At 34.9% G+C, this 20,921-nt stretch overlaps 1 protein-coding gene across 2 annotated transcripts in view; it reads right to left on the bottom strand.

Moving 5' to 3' along the window:
• Positions 1–20,921, bottom strand: part of ROCK1 (Rho associated coiled-coil containing protein kinase 1) — a 94,179-nt gene that overhangs the window by 14,224 nt on the left and 59,034 nt on the right. For both annotated transcript variants that reach the window (XM_082316706.1, XM_082316707.1), the window contains 12 exons: positions 19,671–19,777; positions 18,372–18,522; positions 17,298–17,458; positions 16,233–16,417; positions 15,481–15,550; positions 13,953–14,047; positions 11,858–12,023; positions 10,110–10,203; positions 8,542–8,630; positions 8,015–8,203; positions 7,320–7,485; positions 235–305 (listed from right to left, as the gene is read on the bottom strand). In XM_082316706.1, coding sequence (XP_082172832.1) covers positions 235–305; positions 7,320–7,485; positions 8,015–8,203; positions 8,542–8,630; positions 10,110–10,203; positions 11,858–12,023; positions 13,953–14,047; positions 15,481–15,550; positions 16,233–16,417; positions 17,298–17,458; positions 18,372–18,522; positions 19,671–19,777 — 1,544 coding nt within the window. The remainder of the gene's footprint in view (positions 1–234; positions 306–7,319; positions 7,486–8,014; positions 8,204–8,541; positions 8,631–10,109; positions 10,204–11,857; positions 12,024–13,952; positions 14,048–15,480; positions 15,551–16,232; positions 16,418–17,297; positions 17,459–18,371; positions 18,523–19,670; positions 19,778–20,921) is intronic.

The following is a 20,921-nucleotide window of genomic DNA, read 5'->3' as shown; positions in this document are numbered from 1 at the left end:
AGCCCATTTCCTCACCCACCTGTCATAAATTTGCACAATGTTATTACTACAGGTTTCATACTGAACTTGAATTTTCTTATTGGATTTTTTTCTCTTCAATAAAGTAATGTATTCACACTAAATTACTCTGATTATTTTGTTTGTTTCTTAAATGTGAGCTGTAAAACCAATTCACTGTATGCCTAAAAAACTTTCCAAGGCAGCTGAGGAAGAAAAAAAAAACAACATTGGTACCTGTTTCTTCCAGCCATGCCGCTTTATATTTCCTTTGTTTGGTATTGAAAGCCAACCTTCAAGTCTTGATTCTGGTTTAAAAAAAAAGCATATTAAATAATTTTATGTATTTATAATAATAAAGCAGAATAGCACAAAAGCAAACTATTTCTAGAAAGGAAGATGTACTACATGCAGTAATAGGCAATTACCTACTCAGCAAAGCAGAATAAAAAGCACAGCTAAATAAAATGAAGATATAAGCATTTACTTCATGCTTCATCACAAGCTAACACTTGATGATACAGTTACTGCAAAATAAAGTGAAGCTGTTTTCCTTTATGCCAACATCTATCACCGTATGTAAATAGTTTGCAAAGAGCCAGGCAGGAAAGACTTTGCTTTGAAAACGTGTTACAGCTTAAATGGAGGACGATTAAGAGATTTTCAATATAAATATAATTTAACATTCAGAGGGGCTATATGAAAATACTCAGCAGGAAAATGCAGCAAGTAAAACAAACCAGATCCATATTTTCCAAAGGAAACAAAAAAAGGAGAGCGCACAAGAGCAAGCAAAGCTACACGGGTGTCCCATTACTCACAGAAGATAAGCATAGGAGATAAATAAATAAGGAATGCAGGAAGAATCAGCTAGATATAAAGAATAAGAGACAAGTGTTTTATTCAAAATTTCAGTGGACAATTTTCCAAAGAGTAGTGTAATAACATCGTTTCTTACCACAAAACTACTGACATAATTTAACAATGATACAAAGAAGCATCACAAGAAAATTAGCATTCTGCCTAATGTGAATCATAGATTTTAAAAACCCCTCCAGCTAACTGATACTGTTTTTTGATAGGTATTTTTTAAACTATGAAGCCAGGTAATAGCGGTGAGAAGATATTGTGATTCCATTAATCTGAAATGACACAGTAAAAAGTCTCACAATTTTGTAAATATGAGAATGAAGTAATCAAAATTTCACTCCATAATAATAAATCTATTTCACAATTGAGAAAAATTTTGTAAATATTTTTTAATGATCGTAAAAATGTGATTTGTAAAAAAAGTGTCAGAGTACAGAAATATAGCCGATAGCTAATGTATGCATTCTTTACAATAAACTTAACTGGCAGCACTGAAAACTTTGAAAACATTAAGTTAAAATTTGCTGTAACATTCTCCACAAATATTTCTATAAGAAGGAGCTACTGGTCCCTTTTATCCTTCAGGGATAACTCTGTGAGGTGTAGCCCAGCAAGCTCTGAAAATATATCCAAATACATAAAAGATACTGTCCATAGACTTTGTTATGTAAAATTACAATGAGACTGGCAGCCTAGCCTTCTACAAGGCATTAAAATTAGGCATAAAAAACCCTTTCCCACGTTAGCCTTACAGCATACAATATTTAGAAGTGGACTACGCTTAAAAATATAGAATCATTTCCTAACATTTCTCCACACAGAATAACTTCAAAATACTGGGGGGCCACTGAACTATTGAAATTCTAATTCGAAGACAGGCATGTTAGCAGAACTCATTCCAGTAAGAAACCTTCCTGGAAAAATGAAGGAAATTTGTATCTCCCTGCCTCTCATATCTCCATAAGAATGGGGGGGGTTGTCCCCCCAAACCCCTCCCCAATTATTGATATTCAGTAAGTTTGGAAAAGGAAACCTATTTCCTTCACATCTGCAGGCATCACAGATAATGCTTACCCTATTTTGAACACTTTGATTAATTTTTACATCAAGAGAAGATTCTTCCATTTCTAGAAATTTTGGAAATATCCTAAAACTCAAGTCCTCCATTGCAAAATAAAGTGATTAACTGCTAATAAACATAGTATGGATGACTGCGATTCAAAGGGAATATAGTATGGACAACTCTGATTCAAAAGAAGTACGCATGCATCTGTGGAAACTGTGGCATATGAAAATCTGGAAAGATCCAATAATGATAAATTTTAAAAGATGCACCACATACTATGCTGCTTATAGGGACAGTGTGAGTAGGAGTTTTTCTAAGTTCACTTCTATTTCAGCATGTTCTGAAAGAAATTTCAAAGGAAGTAGAAAGTGGACAAAAAAATGAATCGGTTGACATTCTTTTCTGTCTACTACAAATCTATTTTAGTAAGCAAATTCTATTTGCATGAGAGATGATTTCTGAGCTGTGAATAATGTCTTGCAGTTGAAAATAACAGTTTCTGAATGTACTCCTTTTCAACAAACCTAACATTCGTCTGGAACCAAATGTACTCTTGAAAGGGTAGATGAGCCCTTTCATTCCAACCTTGCCACAAAGGTTTGCCTCAAGTAATATTTATAGTGCATTTTAATTTCCCTTGACAGAGTTAGCTAGCACAACTGCAAATGGTCATCTGGCCATTTCACAAATATTTGATCCAGAAGAATAATATTTACAAGTGTTCTGATTAAGTAATTAAGAAAATATGGGCTATCTAGACTATGAAAAAGACTCTTCCATTCCTGTCTTTAAAAATAGGCTCAAAACTATTGCCTAACAACTTCCCTGTATTTTGGAAAGAATCCCAGAATTGATACTTCATATTTCCAATCCAGAAAATCCAAGACAGGCCCCAAAAATATCTGATGGCTAGCTGGACCTGAATAGAATATGAAGAAAGAATTCCATGAAGGCTACAGATCTTATAATTATCTCTGAATATATATTAAAATGCAGATTTGCATTCTGAACATGTTGACGGTTTGTATTCAAATTGCCAGGATTCATTGTGATTCAGTGTGATAAATGTAAGTTCTAACAATAAGTCTTCAATAAAATCACACAAGACAACCACGACTGTACTGATTTATGAGACTTTTTGTTGTTTTGGAGCAAGTAATACAGGCGCCTTCATGAGCAGTAGACCATCTCTTTCCAATGTTCAGGAATTCCTACTCCTCAGACTCTTCCATAGTAACAAAAAACCTGGAGATACTACCTTGCTGATTCTTTCCAGTCCACCCTTCCCATTTGATTCCTTCCTTCCTCAGACTGTCTTACTATAACTTCATGTGGGTCTCACCAAGGATTGCTGGCTGGGTCTTGCTTTGAGGCTTATTCAGGTGAAGGCTACTTGCAGGTATTTCAGAAAGTTGTATCTGTGTTTCATATTCCAAAAAAACTGTTGGCTTAAATGCTCCACATGTATTATTCCATCCTATCTTTTTATAAAACATGATTTATAACATACACTGTAAAATATTATGTGCTGCAGTTAAACTTGTAGGACAGCCCAATTGCTTAAATTATCTTGCCAATCAGATGAAAAGAATTAATTCACAACAGGTTAAGTGCCCTATAACAATTAGGAAAAAAACCCTTAAGTTCCTGATTATGTTTTGTCTTGACAAAGAAGAATTCTGTTTACAATCATGTAAGTATTAAGGCTTCCTAAGTCCAGCCAGGAGGAAGAGGCATTCCAAAGGCATCCTTAAAAAGCAAATATTTCAGCTGTTTCAGCAAGGACTCTATTAACATTGGAGACATCAACCGAGACGTGAGCTGCTATCTGAATCAATAATCAGGAGTGAGAGTTACAAAAAATGCCTAGAACTGAATACAAGGAAGACCTTCCTCCAAGTCATGATCTTTCCCATCTGGTGAAGCAAAAGCCTGAGAACAGCCTGGATTGTCTAAATGAGCCAAATCCTACCTTGGGAGCAGCGTAAGTTGCCCCTGGAGCTACGAGAACTTGAGGGGGTATTTATCTCAACGACAGACAGAAACCACCTCCAAGTAAGATGCAGCTGTAAGGTGTGTTACCATGTGATTTCTCTGTATCTACCTCCAAATACAGAAAATTTTTCCTTAAATTTTTCTGAGTATTAGGAATTCATTTTAGTATTACCTTGAGTTTATTCAATGAGTGCAAAGCCTTCTGACTCCAAAATTTTACAAGATGCTCCTCCTGTAAATTATGAATTCTACTCTTGTAAGCCTCTCTGGTGGCTGGTAACCTAAGCTCCCTGAGTAGACAAGACACTACCCCATAGCCTCAACCTCTCTGCCATGCAGGAGGACAGCGGAAAATGCCTGAGAGTCAGGGGTCTCTCTGGAATTCCGCCAACATTACTATCACACCGTGTCATACCAAGTTTTTTCTCAATTAAACCAGAGACTGCCCATCGCCAGAACTGAGACCATGGAATCATTTTCATATATGTTTACATTATTTTGTGTTTTCATTTCGCGGTGATGTTTTTACTGTGGCAGGAAACTGAATAAATCGTACTATAGTTACTTATTTAGTAATTCTACCGTTTATTTGCCTTAAATATTTTTTAAGGAATGTCTTTGCCTTAAGAACAGATGGATCAGCTAGAGAATCCTATTGACTACTAATCAGATCCACCTCTTAAACAAGAAGCTATTCAAGATGCTCTGAAGGAATGTCTGTGTTTGGGCTATAGAAGTGACAGGAACTTAGCACGCAGTTGAAGACAAACAACTTCATACAACTAAATTGTAGCAAATGAACTGCTGTGGTGTGCCACCTTCTGTTTTCAAGACTAATTACTTGGTTTGCAGAAAAATAACTATGCACTGGATAATTTCCTCCTTCTGTGGCTTGGAGTATTTCTACTTTGAAGACTGGCTTTTTTTTTTTTTTTCCTTCTTATAATGGTAGGGCACTCCTCCTCTGCCCTCTACTTGGCTCTTTGACAAATGTGTGAAATCTGACTATACTAATGTCACTTAATCTCTTTTCATTACCTAAATTGCTTCTTATTCAGATCCTGATCAACTCAGAGCCTCATTCAAAAAAAAAAAAAAAAAAAAAAAAAAAGGCAGCATGATCGAAATCTAGAGAAGTCCTAATAATAATTAGAGGTCCTACCTGTATGACACAGTAACACCAGCAGCACAACTGCAGTAAAAAAAAATCAAAGGCATGTGTAGAGAAAAGGGCAAAAAAGAAGACAAGAGAAATTAAAGGCTAGAAGAAAAAAATAGTTAGAGGGGTTATGAGTATGGAAGACGAAGACCACAAGAACTTCCAGTAATTGTGATGTTCTAATTAACAATGGAAAAGTTACAGCTGACTTGAAAAGATCTTGCACATACTGAAATTTCTGCCCCAAAACTGAAGTGGCAGGTCATACAGCCAGAAGCCTGACTACACATGTCTCCAGAAGTAAAATTGAAAATAACATACCTTAATGAGGCAGAAAAAGAAAGAGCTTACTCCTACAGTCTTTCCAAGATCTAAGAGACAACAGGGCCATAATGATGTGCTATTGCACTTAAAAAGAAAACAGGAAAGATGCCTATGCCCACATGGAGACACTGGGTGTTTCCAGTGTAATACACAACAGCCATTATGCTGAAAATGGCTGAGAAGGAAAGCGAGGAAGTTCAAAACTACCCTTTTATGTAGAATAAATCTAGTCTGTTTTCTTGTAGAAAAATTTAAGCTCTCAATTTACAGGAGTTCAGAAATTTTCAATAAAAAATTACAGACTACAGTGTTCTTCATTTAGCAGACACCTATCAAACATAAGGCTTGATTCCAAATAGTAATTTGAGGGGAGAAAAAAATACTTTAATAAGTAAAACCCCTCTGATTTTTTTTACCCCAATTAAATGGAATACACTGAGAATTAGTATCTAAGAGAAAAAGGCCTGAGAAGTACTGACAGTTCAGAAATACCAGAGTGAGTTCCTAGCAGGTGACAGCTAAGAAAGAAAAAAAAAAAAAAAAAAAAATCTTCCTTCACCAATCTAATAGCTCTAAGAATTCCCAATACTGAGTTTTGATGGAAATCTGGCCCAGAAGATGTTTTTAAAAGAAGTAAAATAGACATTTACTTTACAAGATGGCAATTGCTTGAGGGTTTTACAGATCAGAGTGCAAAAGGCTTCTTGGACAGAATGGAAGTTGTGAAGAAAACACTGTATCATTATCTAAATTAAAATCCATTCTAGAACAGAATTCATTTAAATACTAACTAAAAATGAGAATCTAAAAGTATACTAGGGGAAGACAGGCCACAAAAATACACACAGAAAGGAATAGCTACATAAAAACATATACTAAGTCTCATAACCTACCTGAAATTTCATTAACTATAAGAAAACTCTAGAATGTGGCAATCTGAGCATCATGAAGTGCATTAAGAGGAAAAGAGACACCTAAAATGATCCTGTTTACTTTTATCTGATGACTCATCCACTGAGGTCTTAAAATACCCAAAACAGTATTCTGTTTGAATATATTTTTCTATAATAAAAATCAGACTGTAAATCTGTAAGACAAGCATTTATTAATAATTTCATGATGAATTATAAAAATTACTTAACTATACAAAAAAATAAACCTAGCACCAAAATACGGAAATTGTTAAGCACAGCTTATTACCACTAAACGTTTTCTCCTGTATCTAGAGATACAGAAGTGGATCACGTGAAAGTACTAACTCATTACACTTTTCAAACGCTAGGGAGGGGGAGGTGGGAATCACTAACCAGTGTAACAGTGGGTCTCAAAATACAGTGCCTGGAACTGACACGACATGTTAATGGCTAACTACACTGTATTATTTGTTCTTATTTTAATCTGCTAAATCAGAGTACCATACAACCATAAATGCATTATGGGAATTCCTATGATTATTTTTCACATTGGCAATTACTGCCACTTGTCACAAAGGTGCTACATGACTGTGAGTAAGAACAGACAAGATCAAGGCAATTTTGCATTCAAGATATAAAATACAATCATGGTGTTATGGAAGTGCTGGCCCTGTATTCTATTCACTGGACACTGCACATTGTTTTCACTATATTCAAACAGCAGCAGATGTAAAGATACTCTTTCCACAAAAGTGGATAAAAATTATGCTAATGCCAAGCCATACAGTAGGAGGAGTGACATGAGAAGAAATTAAGACTTAAATATAAGCAGTTAAGCTATGAAATAAAAACTAAAAAAAAAAAAGGAAGTGGAGATGTGATATAGAAAGAGACAGCCAGAAGATCTTAAAAGGTAGTAACTTGTTTGAAACAAGACTTTCCAAAACTATGTGTATGCACAAAATCAAGTAGTTCAAATATGCTTTTCTGTTACCTGAAAGATTTCCATCTATTTCATCTGGCTGGAGACTAGCAACGCTGGTAGAATCCATTCCCTGCTGGAGGTCCAAAATTTTCCTTCGTAGTTGTTCTATGTCACTCTCTTTACTATCCAGCTGCATCTGGAGCTCATTCCTGTATGTAGATTCTTCTGCTAGTTGCTGTATTTATATACACATGCAGAGTTACTGTGATACCAAAAATATGGCAACAAAGTATTCTGAAAACAAAACTTATTACTATTTTTTTCAATATCTCTAGATACTTTTGATAGCATGAGCGTAAGTTATTATAGTAGAAATGTTCATTCAACCTGGGAAAAAAGTTAAATATCAAAGATCCAGCAATGCATTCAAGTACAAAACAGTTTGATTAATCTATTAAATTACCATTTGTTTTGAAAAGGATACCACCTACCAGTGAAATAAACTGCATAAATAGTATCCTACACAGTATTCAGTTTTTTAGTCTTTATAATATATCAGTAACTTCCACAGTTAAGAATTTAGAAAGAGGAAATGAATGAGGACAAGCACAGCTGCACACTTGTCAAGTTCTCTGCCTCACTAAAATTCTGTAGCCTAGAACATCTGAAACAGAACTAGTTATTTTTTCAAGTAGACTAAGAGCTACACATTTTTCCTGAGGAGAAAATTCCACAATGTGACAAAAAAATTAAGATTATTTTACCGCTTGCATTTCATTGACCTCCTTTTGGTATTTCACTACCATCTGATTGAATTTCTCTTTTTCTTGATTAAGCTCTAATTGGAGCTTTCGGTTTTCCTTCTCTTTCTTCCTCAAATCTTGCATGTTAGCTTTCTTTCTGTCTATTTTAAAATCTTTCCGATTCATTATCTCAGCCAGTTTGTTGACAGCCTGTTAAGAAAAAGGAAAACCAGTAAGAAAAATTTCTTATGCAAGCATGTTTCATATAAAACTTTTAAGTTCCTCTAGTTAGAGGATTCAATCAAAAAAAAAAAAAAATCTTCACCCGTGTAAATGGCCCTTACTAACGATAGAAGTAATACTGAAAAGTACACAGCATCAAAACTTACTCTTTCAGCTGTAAATATCAACAATGCATATTATACATCATGGTTAATATAAACTTAATCTCAAAGGAACTAAGAGTTAGTTGCACATAAAATCATAAACTGAAAATATATCTGATCTGCAAAGTAATCATTGTTATTAAATTGCATAAAAAGTTATACCTGTGTCTTCAGAGTTCTTTCAGTGTTAAGGCTCTTCTCATAATGCATTCTAACATTATTGATTTCCTCCTCTTTTTTCATTTTGTATTCTGTTAAAATAATATCCGAGTTTGAGATATTTTAGAAGGTAAATATTTCTAAGCTTAGTCACTTCTACAGTTGCATAATTTTTTTTCCTCCATCTTCCCATTGTGTCACTTAATGAGCAAAATACAGTTTGCAACAATAAAGGTTACCAGTTTAATGCTACTGTAAGGATATAACATTACCAGAAGGATATATCAGAAAGGCACCAAGATGAAATACTAAAAGCAACATAAGTATTTTTGTTTCCTGGGGATGACTAAGTTTGTTGCCCCACTTCCTTTGTGTTCGCACTAGCAAAAGTGTTTCTGCAGCACCAAAAATGATTAAGTCAGTACCCACACAGAGTAAGACTGATATGACTGGACTCACATTCAGTACAGATTCTCAAATCAGGCATAAAGAGAATACAGGGAAAAAGGCTTTCTTTAAACGAGGAATGATTCTGTTACATTCCTCCCACCCCTCTCACACACCAGTTACTGAATTTTACCAATCTTTCTATCACACCTCCAGTCTGCTGATTTGTTCCCAAAGTTTCTACAAGTATGCATTTCACTGATACGGATTTCTCCACCAAAACTACAAACAGTTAAAGAACATTTTTTCAAGTACTTAAAAGTAACAAACTCCATAAACTAAAAAATACTGAAAACTGCTTGCTCACCCAATCCCTGCTATTACAGAAATGCAGAACTAAGGGAAAATATTTTTGTATGCCTTCCTGCCTACATAGTGTTTGCAACAACACTGGCAACACAACCGATAAGGCCTTTGCTCTCATCGTCAACAGATATTAAAGCATGCATTCTGATTTTATAATGCCTGCTCAAATGCAAGTGCATGGGAGTAAACTGAATAACAAAGTAACTTCCCATATAGTCAGAATGCATGTCAATAGAATGCCAATCCACTCATATGCGTGAGATCACAACTTAGATTCTGAATCTAAGTTGAAATACTGATACTGCTTTACTGTAAATACTGGAGATAGAAGCAAAAACTTTAATAAATAAATAGTGTGCAATATGAAATGAGTAAAAGACCTTTCCTTAATAACTTCCATGGACACAAGGGCATGGCTGGCAGAAGGGGGTTAGACAGGCAATATTTGGATGAGCTGTACTGGACAGGCATTCCTGACTATGCCTACAGGAACTTAGTGCTAACTTGTTTTAAAGAGTGAGGATGGACTGTGAGCAGAGACTCCCTTTTTCCTACCTGCTACAGCTGAGGTTTTAATCAATTTCACCAATAAAGGCGGTGCATGGAAATAGAAGAAATACAGTAGAAAGAGTGGCAATTTACATGGAAGATGTATTTTCAAGATGAAAACAATGACATATTATTTTTTATCAAGCCCAAAATAATAGGGAAGATAAACAGCAATGTCTTCTCCCATTTCCCACTTCCATTTTGCCACATATGCTTCAGATTCAATTCTGCTTCATAACAGATGAATTAAAGCTCCGAACATGACATACCTTCCTCCTGTTTCTTAATTTTTTCGCTGATCTCTGAATTTTCCTTTGTTATTAAATCAACATCTTTGGTTAATGTGTTATTAGTTTCTTCCAGCTAAATGAAAACAAACACATTTTAAAATAAAGAACATGCCATAAATTCTAAAAATATTTATAATACTATTATTTTAAATACCCTTAAATCTATAACAGCCATTTACTTGGAATGCCTTCCTCAGATTATATTAAAAAATAATCTGTTTACTTTTCAAACCTAAATTTTTAAAAAATGATACTTTTCTTCTAAGCTGTCTTGATTTACCAGAAGGGTCAAAATATACCTGTCCCAGAAAGAACTCTTTTTTTTTTTTTTTTTTTTTTTTTTTTAAATTATCTTTGCAGAACTGACAACACTGTAGTATATAATTAAAAACTCAAGCAAAATCAGATTGTCAGGTATTGAATGTGGCAATTTTCAATTAATTTGTGGTACTTCAGAAGAAGTAGTACCTAGAGGCCTGATCCCCTGAATCCAGACAGAAAAGCAGCTGACAGATGATACAACTCCAACAGTCAAGGCTAGAGTAGATTCACGGCATCTGTTGCTAAATAATTGTCATATATCATGAAAACCAGGTATAAATCAGCATGAAAATAAAACTAACTTTGGTCTAAGTAAAAGCATACATAGGTAAATATGTACATAGGTTTGCAAAGAAAAATGGAAAGGAAAACCATTACACTTTGAATATGTTAGCTGCCAGAAGACACAGTCAGGATCACTTTGCTAACCAGTTAACAAATACATATTAAAAACCAGACATAATTGCATTTCTGAAAAAAGGTTTTGTTTGAAGCCTATAGAAATGACTGTGTATCGAACTGTCTGACAAAATTATCAGAATATTTGAAGCCAACAAACATATTGGCAAGAAGGTATTCATTTGATGCCATAGACAGACAGTCTTCTAAATGCTTCTTAAGAAATGGTGACATTCTGGAGATTTCAAGCTTATAAAAGAAAACGTGTAACAAACACTACTTCTGCTATCTTTACACAGAGATGCAATATCCATGGTTGGTAGCGTTAACAGAAAGCTTTGAGCAATTGATCCAAGTTCAGTTACGCCTAGAGTTTTGCTAAAGTTTTACACCCCCAGGATTCTTAAGAAAATCTGCATAGCTGATGCTAAATGGGAAAAACAATAATGATAAAATAACTATGCTGTATATGGCTTGCTATTTGAAACTCCTCAGTTAAGACATTCATCAACCTGATACTAATACTCAAGAGCTACACCATAAAGTATCTTCAAAAATTACAGTTTGGGGGTTGGGTTGTTTGTTTTTATTTTTTTTAAATAGTTTACCAGAGGGAAGAAACTCAAGACTTCCAAGGTTGTTTTTTTTTTAAAAGACTACGTAATTTTGCAATAAGAGTCTCTAATACACAGCTCCACAAATTTACAAGATTTTAAAAATACATTGGACCATGACAAGAAGTAATTACAAAAGGCTTAATAACTGAATTATAGACATTTTCTGGATTTTCAATCTGACTTCACTTCAGATTCATCAAGTATATGTTTCTTTGGGAGTTCACACGATGGGATTTAAATATTTAAGGTTCCAACTGAGTCCAAAACTCAGATACTTAAACAATTATCACTTATGACCACAACAAGACTTTCTAAGTTAAAATAAAAAGATAAATTTCTGTTTCCAGCTGCAGGATATATATAGGTATTAATTACAGTGGAATAATTTACCCTTCTTATGATGCTGTCCTTATCAGTCATTTCTTGCCTGTGTCTTGATGCTGCTTTTTTGCTTTCCTGACTCAGTTCAAAATACTGTTCTTCAAGGAGTGCTCGTGCCAACCGTTCTGACTCAGCTTTGGTTTCAGCTAAATCCAACTGGGTAGTGAGCGTTTCTCTGTAAAAAGAACATCAAGATTTTGTTCTCCTATGCAAAACATTCCAAATTTTCAGGAAGACTAACAAACCCTAATTATACCATTCAGCTAATTGTCATTATCTTAGTTTCTTAAGAAAAACAAGATTTACAAAACCACACTCTGTACACTTGCATCTTTTGATGGACCACACAAGCTACAGCAGCAAGCTTACTATAATTCAATTAAAATTTCACTCATCCATGAAACATCAACCCTTTGGAAACCAGGTATCAAATTCTCCTGCCTTTGAGGACTAAAATACAAAATTAAATTGCATGTACAGTGTGGTCCATCAAAAGATACTTAACCCTATCAGTATTAGCTACTTTTTCACACAAGATTACTGCTCATGAACATGTGTGCTCCCGATTCTTTGAATAATAAGGAAAATTGCATAAAGTTTCTGAAAACACACAGTGGTTCTATGCCTATGCAACCTTTTGCAGAAAGGCTTGCAAATTCTGTCTACAGCTTGAGAGGCAGCGGGCAGTAACTCAGGTACAATATCTCATTAACGTATACACAACTTCTAATTAGTTCAGCATACAAGCCGAACTTTCTTGCTCTTGCTTGGAGTATAGGCAGAGCTCCTATATATCTGCCTGCAAAGAAAGCCACATAAAGCACGGCAGCCAGTCTAGCACCCGCGAGCCAGATGTACCCCGCAACATGTGACAGAGCCCATGGCATGCTGAGATAGAAGTGGAAAGACATTACTGCAGTATGGGATCATGACAGATGCCCTCCCTGCACTGCAAAATAAAAAGAGATTTATGCAATGAAATACGTATTGCTATGGAGTCCACTGATTTGATACACCTGTAGTAGATACAGGCCTCGACTGTAAAAAGGTAACTGTTGAAGCATACTCAGAGTTTATCACAATTCCCATAGCTGTATACAGGTGAAAAGTGTTTATGATCAACACAAGATTGTGGAGAGCCATGAGGGAACAGAGTAAAAGGAAGCTATAAAAATAAGTAAGAAAAAAGACAAAAAAAACACAAGAGGACTAAACAAAGTCTCTCCTTCCTTCTCCTTCCCCTCCCCCTCCTCCCTTTTTTCTTCTTAAGTTGGATACTACTCCTGAACAACTCTGGATAGACAGGTATTTTCCTTCTACAACATATTCATTAGTCCAAAATCTTTTCTTTCTCTCTTTCTTAGCCCACCAAAACGCATCATGAACACTGTACATAACCTCCTCCATTTAGATTGTTTTACAATGCTGATGCTCAAGTAGAACAAGAGACTTAGACTTTAGAAGAGAGAAACTCTGCTTCATGCACAAGGCTACAGTCTCCTTCTCCAGAATAAATATATATTAAATAAACTAATAAATTGGAAAAAGAAGCTTAAAAAACTTCTTTCCTTATTTGCTAATTTAGAAAATAATACATCACAATTAATGGCTGTTGGATTGACTGGTTTTGCTGTAATCAGAAGTAAACTAAACTTAGAATCCAAAGTACCTTCATTATCTTTTTCTCAAATTATTTTATTGCCTATAAAAATATACCAAGTAATTATCAGGATAATATAATCAAATAAAAAAAGCTGTTACACAAGCAAGATGATTACCACAAATTGTAATGTTAGGGTTTTTTTGTTTGGTTGGGTTTTTTTCTTCAAAATTTTGCTGCTTCTTCAATTCTCAGAAGTCATCATTCTTCTTCCAGACATTACAAACAGAGTCCAAAGCAAATATGAATAACCATATTTGGCTTTGTGAGTCAGCATAGGTAACATCCTATGTATTTGCCATCTTACAAGGTGTTATGGAACACTTTTGAGACCTGTCTTTTTCTGAAGGAGTTAAACATTTTAAATCTGATTCAAAATCTTCAGGAGTGAGACCATACTATGCGGAAACAATTATGTCTATTTGAGAAACACAATAGGCATACTTTTCGTTTTGCAATTCCTGCATTTTTCTTTGAGTTTCTTTATTCTTTTCATCAATTTCCTCTTTCAGTTCCTTAACCTGAGTTTTGTAAAGTGTCTGTAAAAGAAAGCATAAAAAAAAGAATCATTATTCAAATTCCATAGTGAAATTCTTCATTGTTTTGGTACTGGTTGCTTTGAATCTGTCAAAGCCCAACACATGCCAATACCGTCTTTAATGGAATTTCCTCCTTCCTGCCTGTCCGAGATGCTTCAGTTTCCCTTTCCAGTGCAGGAAACCGATGTGACCAGGTTAGTTTTCAATTTTCTAGTCTAGTTTCCTACATAGTTGTACAAACGTACCTGCTGACAAAAGGGAAGGAAGGCACTAGGACACAGCTGAGCAGGTCTCTTGGAGACAACAGGACAAAACTGGGTCCACTTGTAGCATCACTATCTCAAAATGTTTGTTAGTCAAACAAGCCTAATACTGTCCTACGCTTCCACCTGTTGTATTGTTTGCATCCATGTATCTTTTCTCTTAGACTGGAAGTTTTTGTGTGCAGGCTGACTTTGTCTTAATAACTGATTCAACAGAGGTCTGATTTATGTGAATGACTTCTGTTCTTAATTACTATATTGTTATTAACACCACCAGTAATTCTGAAAGTTAAAATTTGATCTTCAACAGTAAAGTACTTTTGCTAAATATTCAAACTGAATTATGAATGTCTCATTTAAACTACATGCTAGTGAAAAAAGAGAAAACTGAGAATGAAACACAATACTCTGGATCTTCTTATTAGCAGTATGTTATGGAGAAATGCACAAAAATCCGTAACAAATAATGAAATTACAATCATATGCAGTTTAGTAAACACAAAAATTTTTATTGCCCCTCCAAGGAAGAACCGAATTTAAAAAGTACTTCCCAAAGTGAAATGAAATTGTCCACATTCACAAATATATTTGAAGTTCAGGCATTATAGAGCATCTCATGCTGTTGTTTCTTTTCACAGAAATGAAACAGATCAAACTAAATCTATGACATACACATTTTGGCTACCTGGAGTACCAAATAAGGCTCTTCAAGGACTCAGGTGCAGAGAGGGTATCTTTTTAGAAGGATGAGGAATATGTGCAGAATGCTACTGGATCTATGGTTCTTAAATATACTCATGGTAGATCAATAGCATGGAATATCTTCCAGTAAGTATGGAGATTTTGAACTCTCTACAAAGTTTGCAATTATGTCAGAAAAATACCTCTTTTCCAACCTCAAGAGAGGAACTACTCTGATGAATAATTCAGATAAGAGTTACTCAATGTAATATATAAGATTTGACAAACAACTACAAAGCAACATATTAGATAGACTATCTAATGTTCTCTAATTTTTTGTTGATTGTTTGTATTTCAAGTGGGATTTTGTGAATTGCTGATTTATGCCAGGTTGTTATTTACATTTAAAAAATTTTAGTATGTCAGACTATTCACTGTTCAATGATTTCATGTCAAAATGTAGCACTCAAAATTCTTTGCAAGTCTTACCGAAAAATACTGCTCAGCTTCAAGCTGATCCTGAAGCTCACGCATTTGACCTTCATTTCCTCTGTACTGTCTTTGAAGGAATAAAAAAGGAAAACATGTGAAAAGTCAGCTGCTAACAAATGACAAAGACTATTTCTAACAAGAACAGCATCCTATGAAGATCTCACATTTGCACACATACTGTTTCACAAAGACCAACAGTTTGCTGTATCCTAAAATTCTGATTTAATTACATTCCTTATCCTACCCTGATGATCATTGCAGTTTGTAATTTAGTAAACAAGAAGTACTCTAAATGGAGAAATGTTAAGTCAGCTGAAGGAAGATACGATAGAAGCCTAACTAATGAAATATGTCTTCAGTCAGCTTAAGAAATGTTAAGAAAAAGAATCAGGTAGTTAAAGCGGAAAAAAAGCTATTGGCTACCCATGTAGTAAAACTAAAAGTCCCATATGATTTAATAGGTAGTATCACAGTCAATCCATACAGAAGTCACTCAAATAAAATTAGCATATAGCATATTAGCCTTGACATAGAATGATGAGCCAAGAATTGTTCTGCATCATAGCTCATAACAAAAATTCCAACACTGAAGGCTACATGCAGAAATCATAACATGCAGCTAAAAATATTCTTTTAGTTTAGGAAAAAATGCCTATGCACCAGAGAACTTTTTTCACTAATAGGAACAGGCAAAATAGTACATGTATAATTAAGTAACTTTTTCCATTTTACTTCAGATTTTTACTTACTTAGCAAGCTGAGCCAACTCAAATTCCAGTAATCTCTTTGCTTCCAACAACGTATTGATTTCCTGTTTCAGCTGCTTCTCAGAACCCTTCAAGTTATCTGCTTCAAAAGCTTGCGCCTTTAATTCATTCTGTGCCATTATTCGCTTATTTGTCTCTTGCTCTAGCTGAAGTGTTAGATTCTTTACCTAAATGAAAAATATTTCAATTTAGGAGCGTTTGCTGAATAGCCAATTGCATGTGGTTGGAAGTCTTTCATATATGGATTATTTTATGTCAAACACCATTGCCTAGATGCTACACATTGTACAATACGTAAAAATATTCCTAAATTTCCAAACACTTCAGTGCAATCATCTTAGAGAAAGCTGCTGCCCTTACAGAACATACTGATATGACACTGCATGATGATAAAGCTTCCCCATACTTAGCTTATTTCAAAGTCCCAAATGTGTTTTATCTTATCTTAAAGGTAACAATGGAAGAAACCCAAATTGTCTGCTGAAAGGTCCTGCAAACCTCTCTGTGGATTTCAGATCTTAAAAACTTGCCACCCTAGAAAAAACTGCAGCCTACCAGCTATATAAAAACTAATTTACACAAGTCATGACCCCTAAGAAAGGTGTTATAACCTTCATTCCCAATGTCCTGCAACAAAAAAGTGAAGATGAAACTATTATTCTTAGTACCTAGTCTTCACACTCAGTATTCTAATTGCATTTCCTTGAACAAATACTTCTCTGGAGAATGCAAACTCAGAACTGCAACCATCCAAACCAATCAGACCACACAGTCAAATTCACAAGCAAGTTTTTCCTTTTAAAAAAGAAAACGAAACACAAAAATTTGCATTATATTAAATTAAGGGCTCAAATATGTAAGGCATCCAAGAGTTAAGAAACAAGCGGAAATTACCTTACACTATTTAGGCCAACAGCTGTCTTCAGTTCTACTGAGAGGTGTATTATACAAGGAATTCAGTGTAAGTGAATTTAATTTTCTACTTGTCAATGCAACTAGAATTTCTTATTTATACAGAAAATTGTTAGTGATGAACATTTTACTTACTTCATCTTCCAGTCTTTCCTTTTGCTCAAGAAGGTGTTCCAGTTTCTGCTGAGATTGCTTCAGGTCAAAGTCCAGCATGGAACACTGTTTTTCAGCTTGTACTATTCGATTTTCTGCCTTTTCTCTTGCTGCCCTTTCTTCTTTTACTTTTTTTTCCATTTCTAAACAAGATTAAGGAAAGAAAAAAGAATATGTAGCATCTGCAAGAATGCTTTTGTAAACACAGTCTTAAATATCCCGATATTTTTCAGACCCTTTTGTTCAGCTATTTAAGCTCTTCTGCTGTTAGATAAGGACTGATTCCTGAGTAAAAACTTCCTGGCATTATTACAAGAAACACTAAAAAAGAAATATAATTCTGATTTGCATTCAAAGCACTGGAATATTAATTATCATGACAACTGAAAGATAAATAGTGAAAGAAATAAAAAACACAGATTCTTGAAGTAATCATTATGAAATAAAGGCAAAGTTTCATTTCCATGAATGGATAGTAGAGGGAAAAAAAAGAAATGCTACCATTTGTGTCCGCTTTCTGAAAAGTTACAAACTACACATGCAGATACCGATGATCTTCACAAAGAAAACCTGATGGATTCAATTAAGATACCAAGCCGCATCTTTGATTCATGGATATGTATCTATAAAAGAAACTTCACCACTTCAGACAAGCCTAATACAACACTGGTATTTTTAATGCAGTTACACAGGAACGAATGCTCCAAGACATCTGTCTTGATAATGCATTCTTTCAATTCCGTTTAGCATTAGCCAGAATTTCAAGATTAAACAGCATTTTAGAAGCGAAAGAAGGCTTTGAATTGCAAATGCAGTAAGATATTTAAAACGTTAAGAAACAATGCAACTTTTATGGTACAAGTACCATGTTAGAGAAAATAATTTAAAACGTGTCGTTTTCATTACGTATGTTTTAGGATTTTGATATGCATTTTATTATACAAGGGATTAAACACTTGTATAAGTGTACTACATTATAAGACAATGTGTTTTAAGATATCATAATCAAAATACCTTTTATTATGTATTTACCTGAAACTTGCAAGAAACACTTACCACACATTGCAACTGATCTTGCCTCCTCTATTGACTGATATTTGTCAGTTAACCGAGCTTTAGTCACTTTGTGTTCATTTACTTCCTGTTCTAACCGGTCTTGTAATGATTTGAGTTTGTAGTTCAAATCTATCTCTAAATTATTCTTCTCCTAAAGATAAGAAAAAAAAGTTACCAGAGTTCTATAATATTTCTCTAATATCTGAGGGTATCGCATTTCCTTTCTATCCCTTTTGTAGTGTTAACTTTTTGTTATGAAGAAATTATCAATGTTATTTTCCATGCTTAATAAAGAATGGTAACAGACAAAAACCATACTCAGTGCTCAGGAGGAAACTTCATTAACCTTTTTAAGTAGTCTATAAATTCGTAAGATAATGGAAACTTCTCATTTTGAATAATTCCAATTCCTAAACTGGAAACATACAACTAAACCACCGACAACACTTGAGCACAGAGGAATTTGAATTATTGTTATCTGGATGCAATTCTGTTACTTCATTTTTGGGATTGCCAGCCATTAACAGTAACTGATGAAACAAGCACTGGAGATGAGCTTTGAGAGGCAGGGACTTGCCCTTGGATCACTGCTTCACATAACACCAAATAAGAACAGTAACTGCTTGCACCCTCCCTCCTAGGTAGTCATATCTCTCTGGTTTATTTGGATAAACCACATCACACGGCACGTCTTTACCTGACCTCAAAATATAGACCTAACTACGCAGCCTATCTGGAAAAAGGGTGCAGGATTTCCTTTTACTCTTCTTTACTTGTTTCTCCATCTTGGGGCAGGGATCAGAGATGTTAGGGGAACATGCTGCTACCATTCTTTAGGAAGGAAGGAAAGAAAAAAATTGAAATGGTTCAGCTCCAAAGTTGATCAAAAGGTCTGGCACTGATCGAGCCAAATTAAAATCCACTAAGAGCAGCAGAAATTTAATTTTCAGGTTTTTAAAAAGTTCAATTCGTAGATTTTCAGGAGGCAAGTCTCTGCAGCGATAGTTAGGCAGGCAGAACAAAAACTACTTGCTACTGGCAGAAGAGTTGGATCCTTGAATCAGTGACAATGAATAACAAACATGAATTTTATGCTCAAAGCTACAATAAGAACTACCTGAGGACTTGTGAGACTTACCATCCGGATGAGATTGTAAATTAGCACTATTTAGTTAATCATTTTAACACAAGACCGATTTAGAGCAAGCACACAGGACTTAGCAAAATCAATAAACACTATTCGAAAATATAGTCAAAAGCTGGCAAAGAACATTAAGCCTCAACATCATTTTACCGTACCTTTTCTGAATGATTAAGCATATCCTGTGCTTGTTTTCTTTCTGCTTCCACTCTTTCGAGATTGTTTTTAATGTGTTTTACTTCTTCTTGTAAAGTTGTAATCCGAACTGCCATAAGAAATGAAATATCATTCAATATTAGTTACTCGACTTAGATCGATAGGCTTTTCAACATTTATTGATTTCTGGGCCCCTAAACTCTTTACACCTTCAAAGTTTTCAGATATACAAAGGCTGTACATTATAAAGGAAACGGATCTTTTCAGCCACTCCTTATGCATGTCATTAGTAACAACTCACAAAAAACAATCACATGCAAAACTTGGTACCTGCCTTCCATCACTCCTAATATCTAATGTGCAAAATTTCTTCCATTAATCCAAGTTCTGCTGTGCTATGCAACAAGCACTTTTTCTGATGTTAACTCCACTAATATGTGGAGGTACATTACACAGAAAGTCAGTCTCAAATGGATCTACAGGTACTAACACAATATGTATTCACCTAACTGTGACTCAAGTGCTCTGCCATGGATAGAGGAACTATTCCCTGTCCCCCACAGCATCTACCACAAGACCCTGTGTGGCACTGGAAGTTTATACTAAATACTAAGTAGAATCACAGAATGGTTTGGGTTGGAAGGGACCTTTAAAGACCATCTAGTCCACTCCCCATCCAGCCTGACTTTGAACTCTTCCAGTGATGGGGGAACCACAATTTCTCTGGGCAACCTCTTCCAGTGTCTCACCACCCTCATCGTAAAAAATTTCTTCCTTGTATCTAATTTAAGTCTACTCTCTTTCAGCTTAAAACCGTTACGCCTTGTCCTGTCACTACAGGCCCTGGTAAAAAGTCTCTCTCCATCTTTCTTATAAGCCGCCTTTAAGTGTTGAAAAGCCACAATAAGGTATCCCCCAAAGCCGTAGTAGAGTGAGAGTGTGTGTGTGTGTGTGTGTGTGTACATATATGCACATGCCAAAGTAGTAGTGTGTGTGTATATATATATATATATATAAGCTGAAATAGTAGTATATATTTCTAGACTGAAGAATTTGCATTAGCTCCTTTAAAATAAATACATTAAAAATATTTTGGATTACTCTATATTACACTTAATACCTTAAATACAGTATACAAAAATATACCTATCAATTCAAATACATCTGTCTACAGTACAGTCCGCTTCGCTTAATTTTTAAGTATAAAGAGACATCCTGGCAATATGTAACAAACTATGAGATGGAAGAAGAGA

Source organism: Platalea leucorodia (genome assembly GCF_965183815.1).
Source record: "Platalea leucorodia genome assembly, chromosome: 1".
Classification (NCBI taxonomy): domain Eukaryota; kingdom Metazoa; phylum Chordata; class Aves; order Pelecaniformes; family Threskiornithidae; genus Platalea; species Platalea leucorodia.
This window is presented reverse-complemented; position numbering and strand designations above follow the sequence as displayed.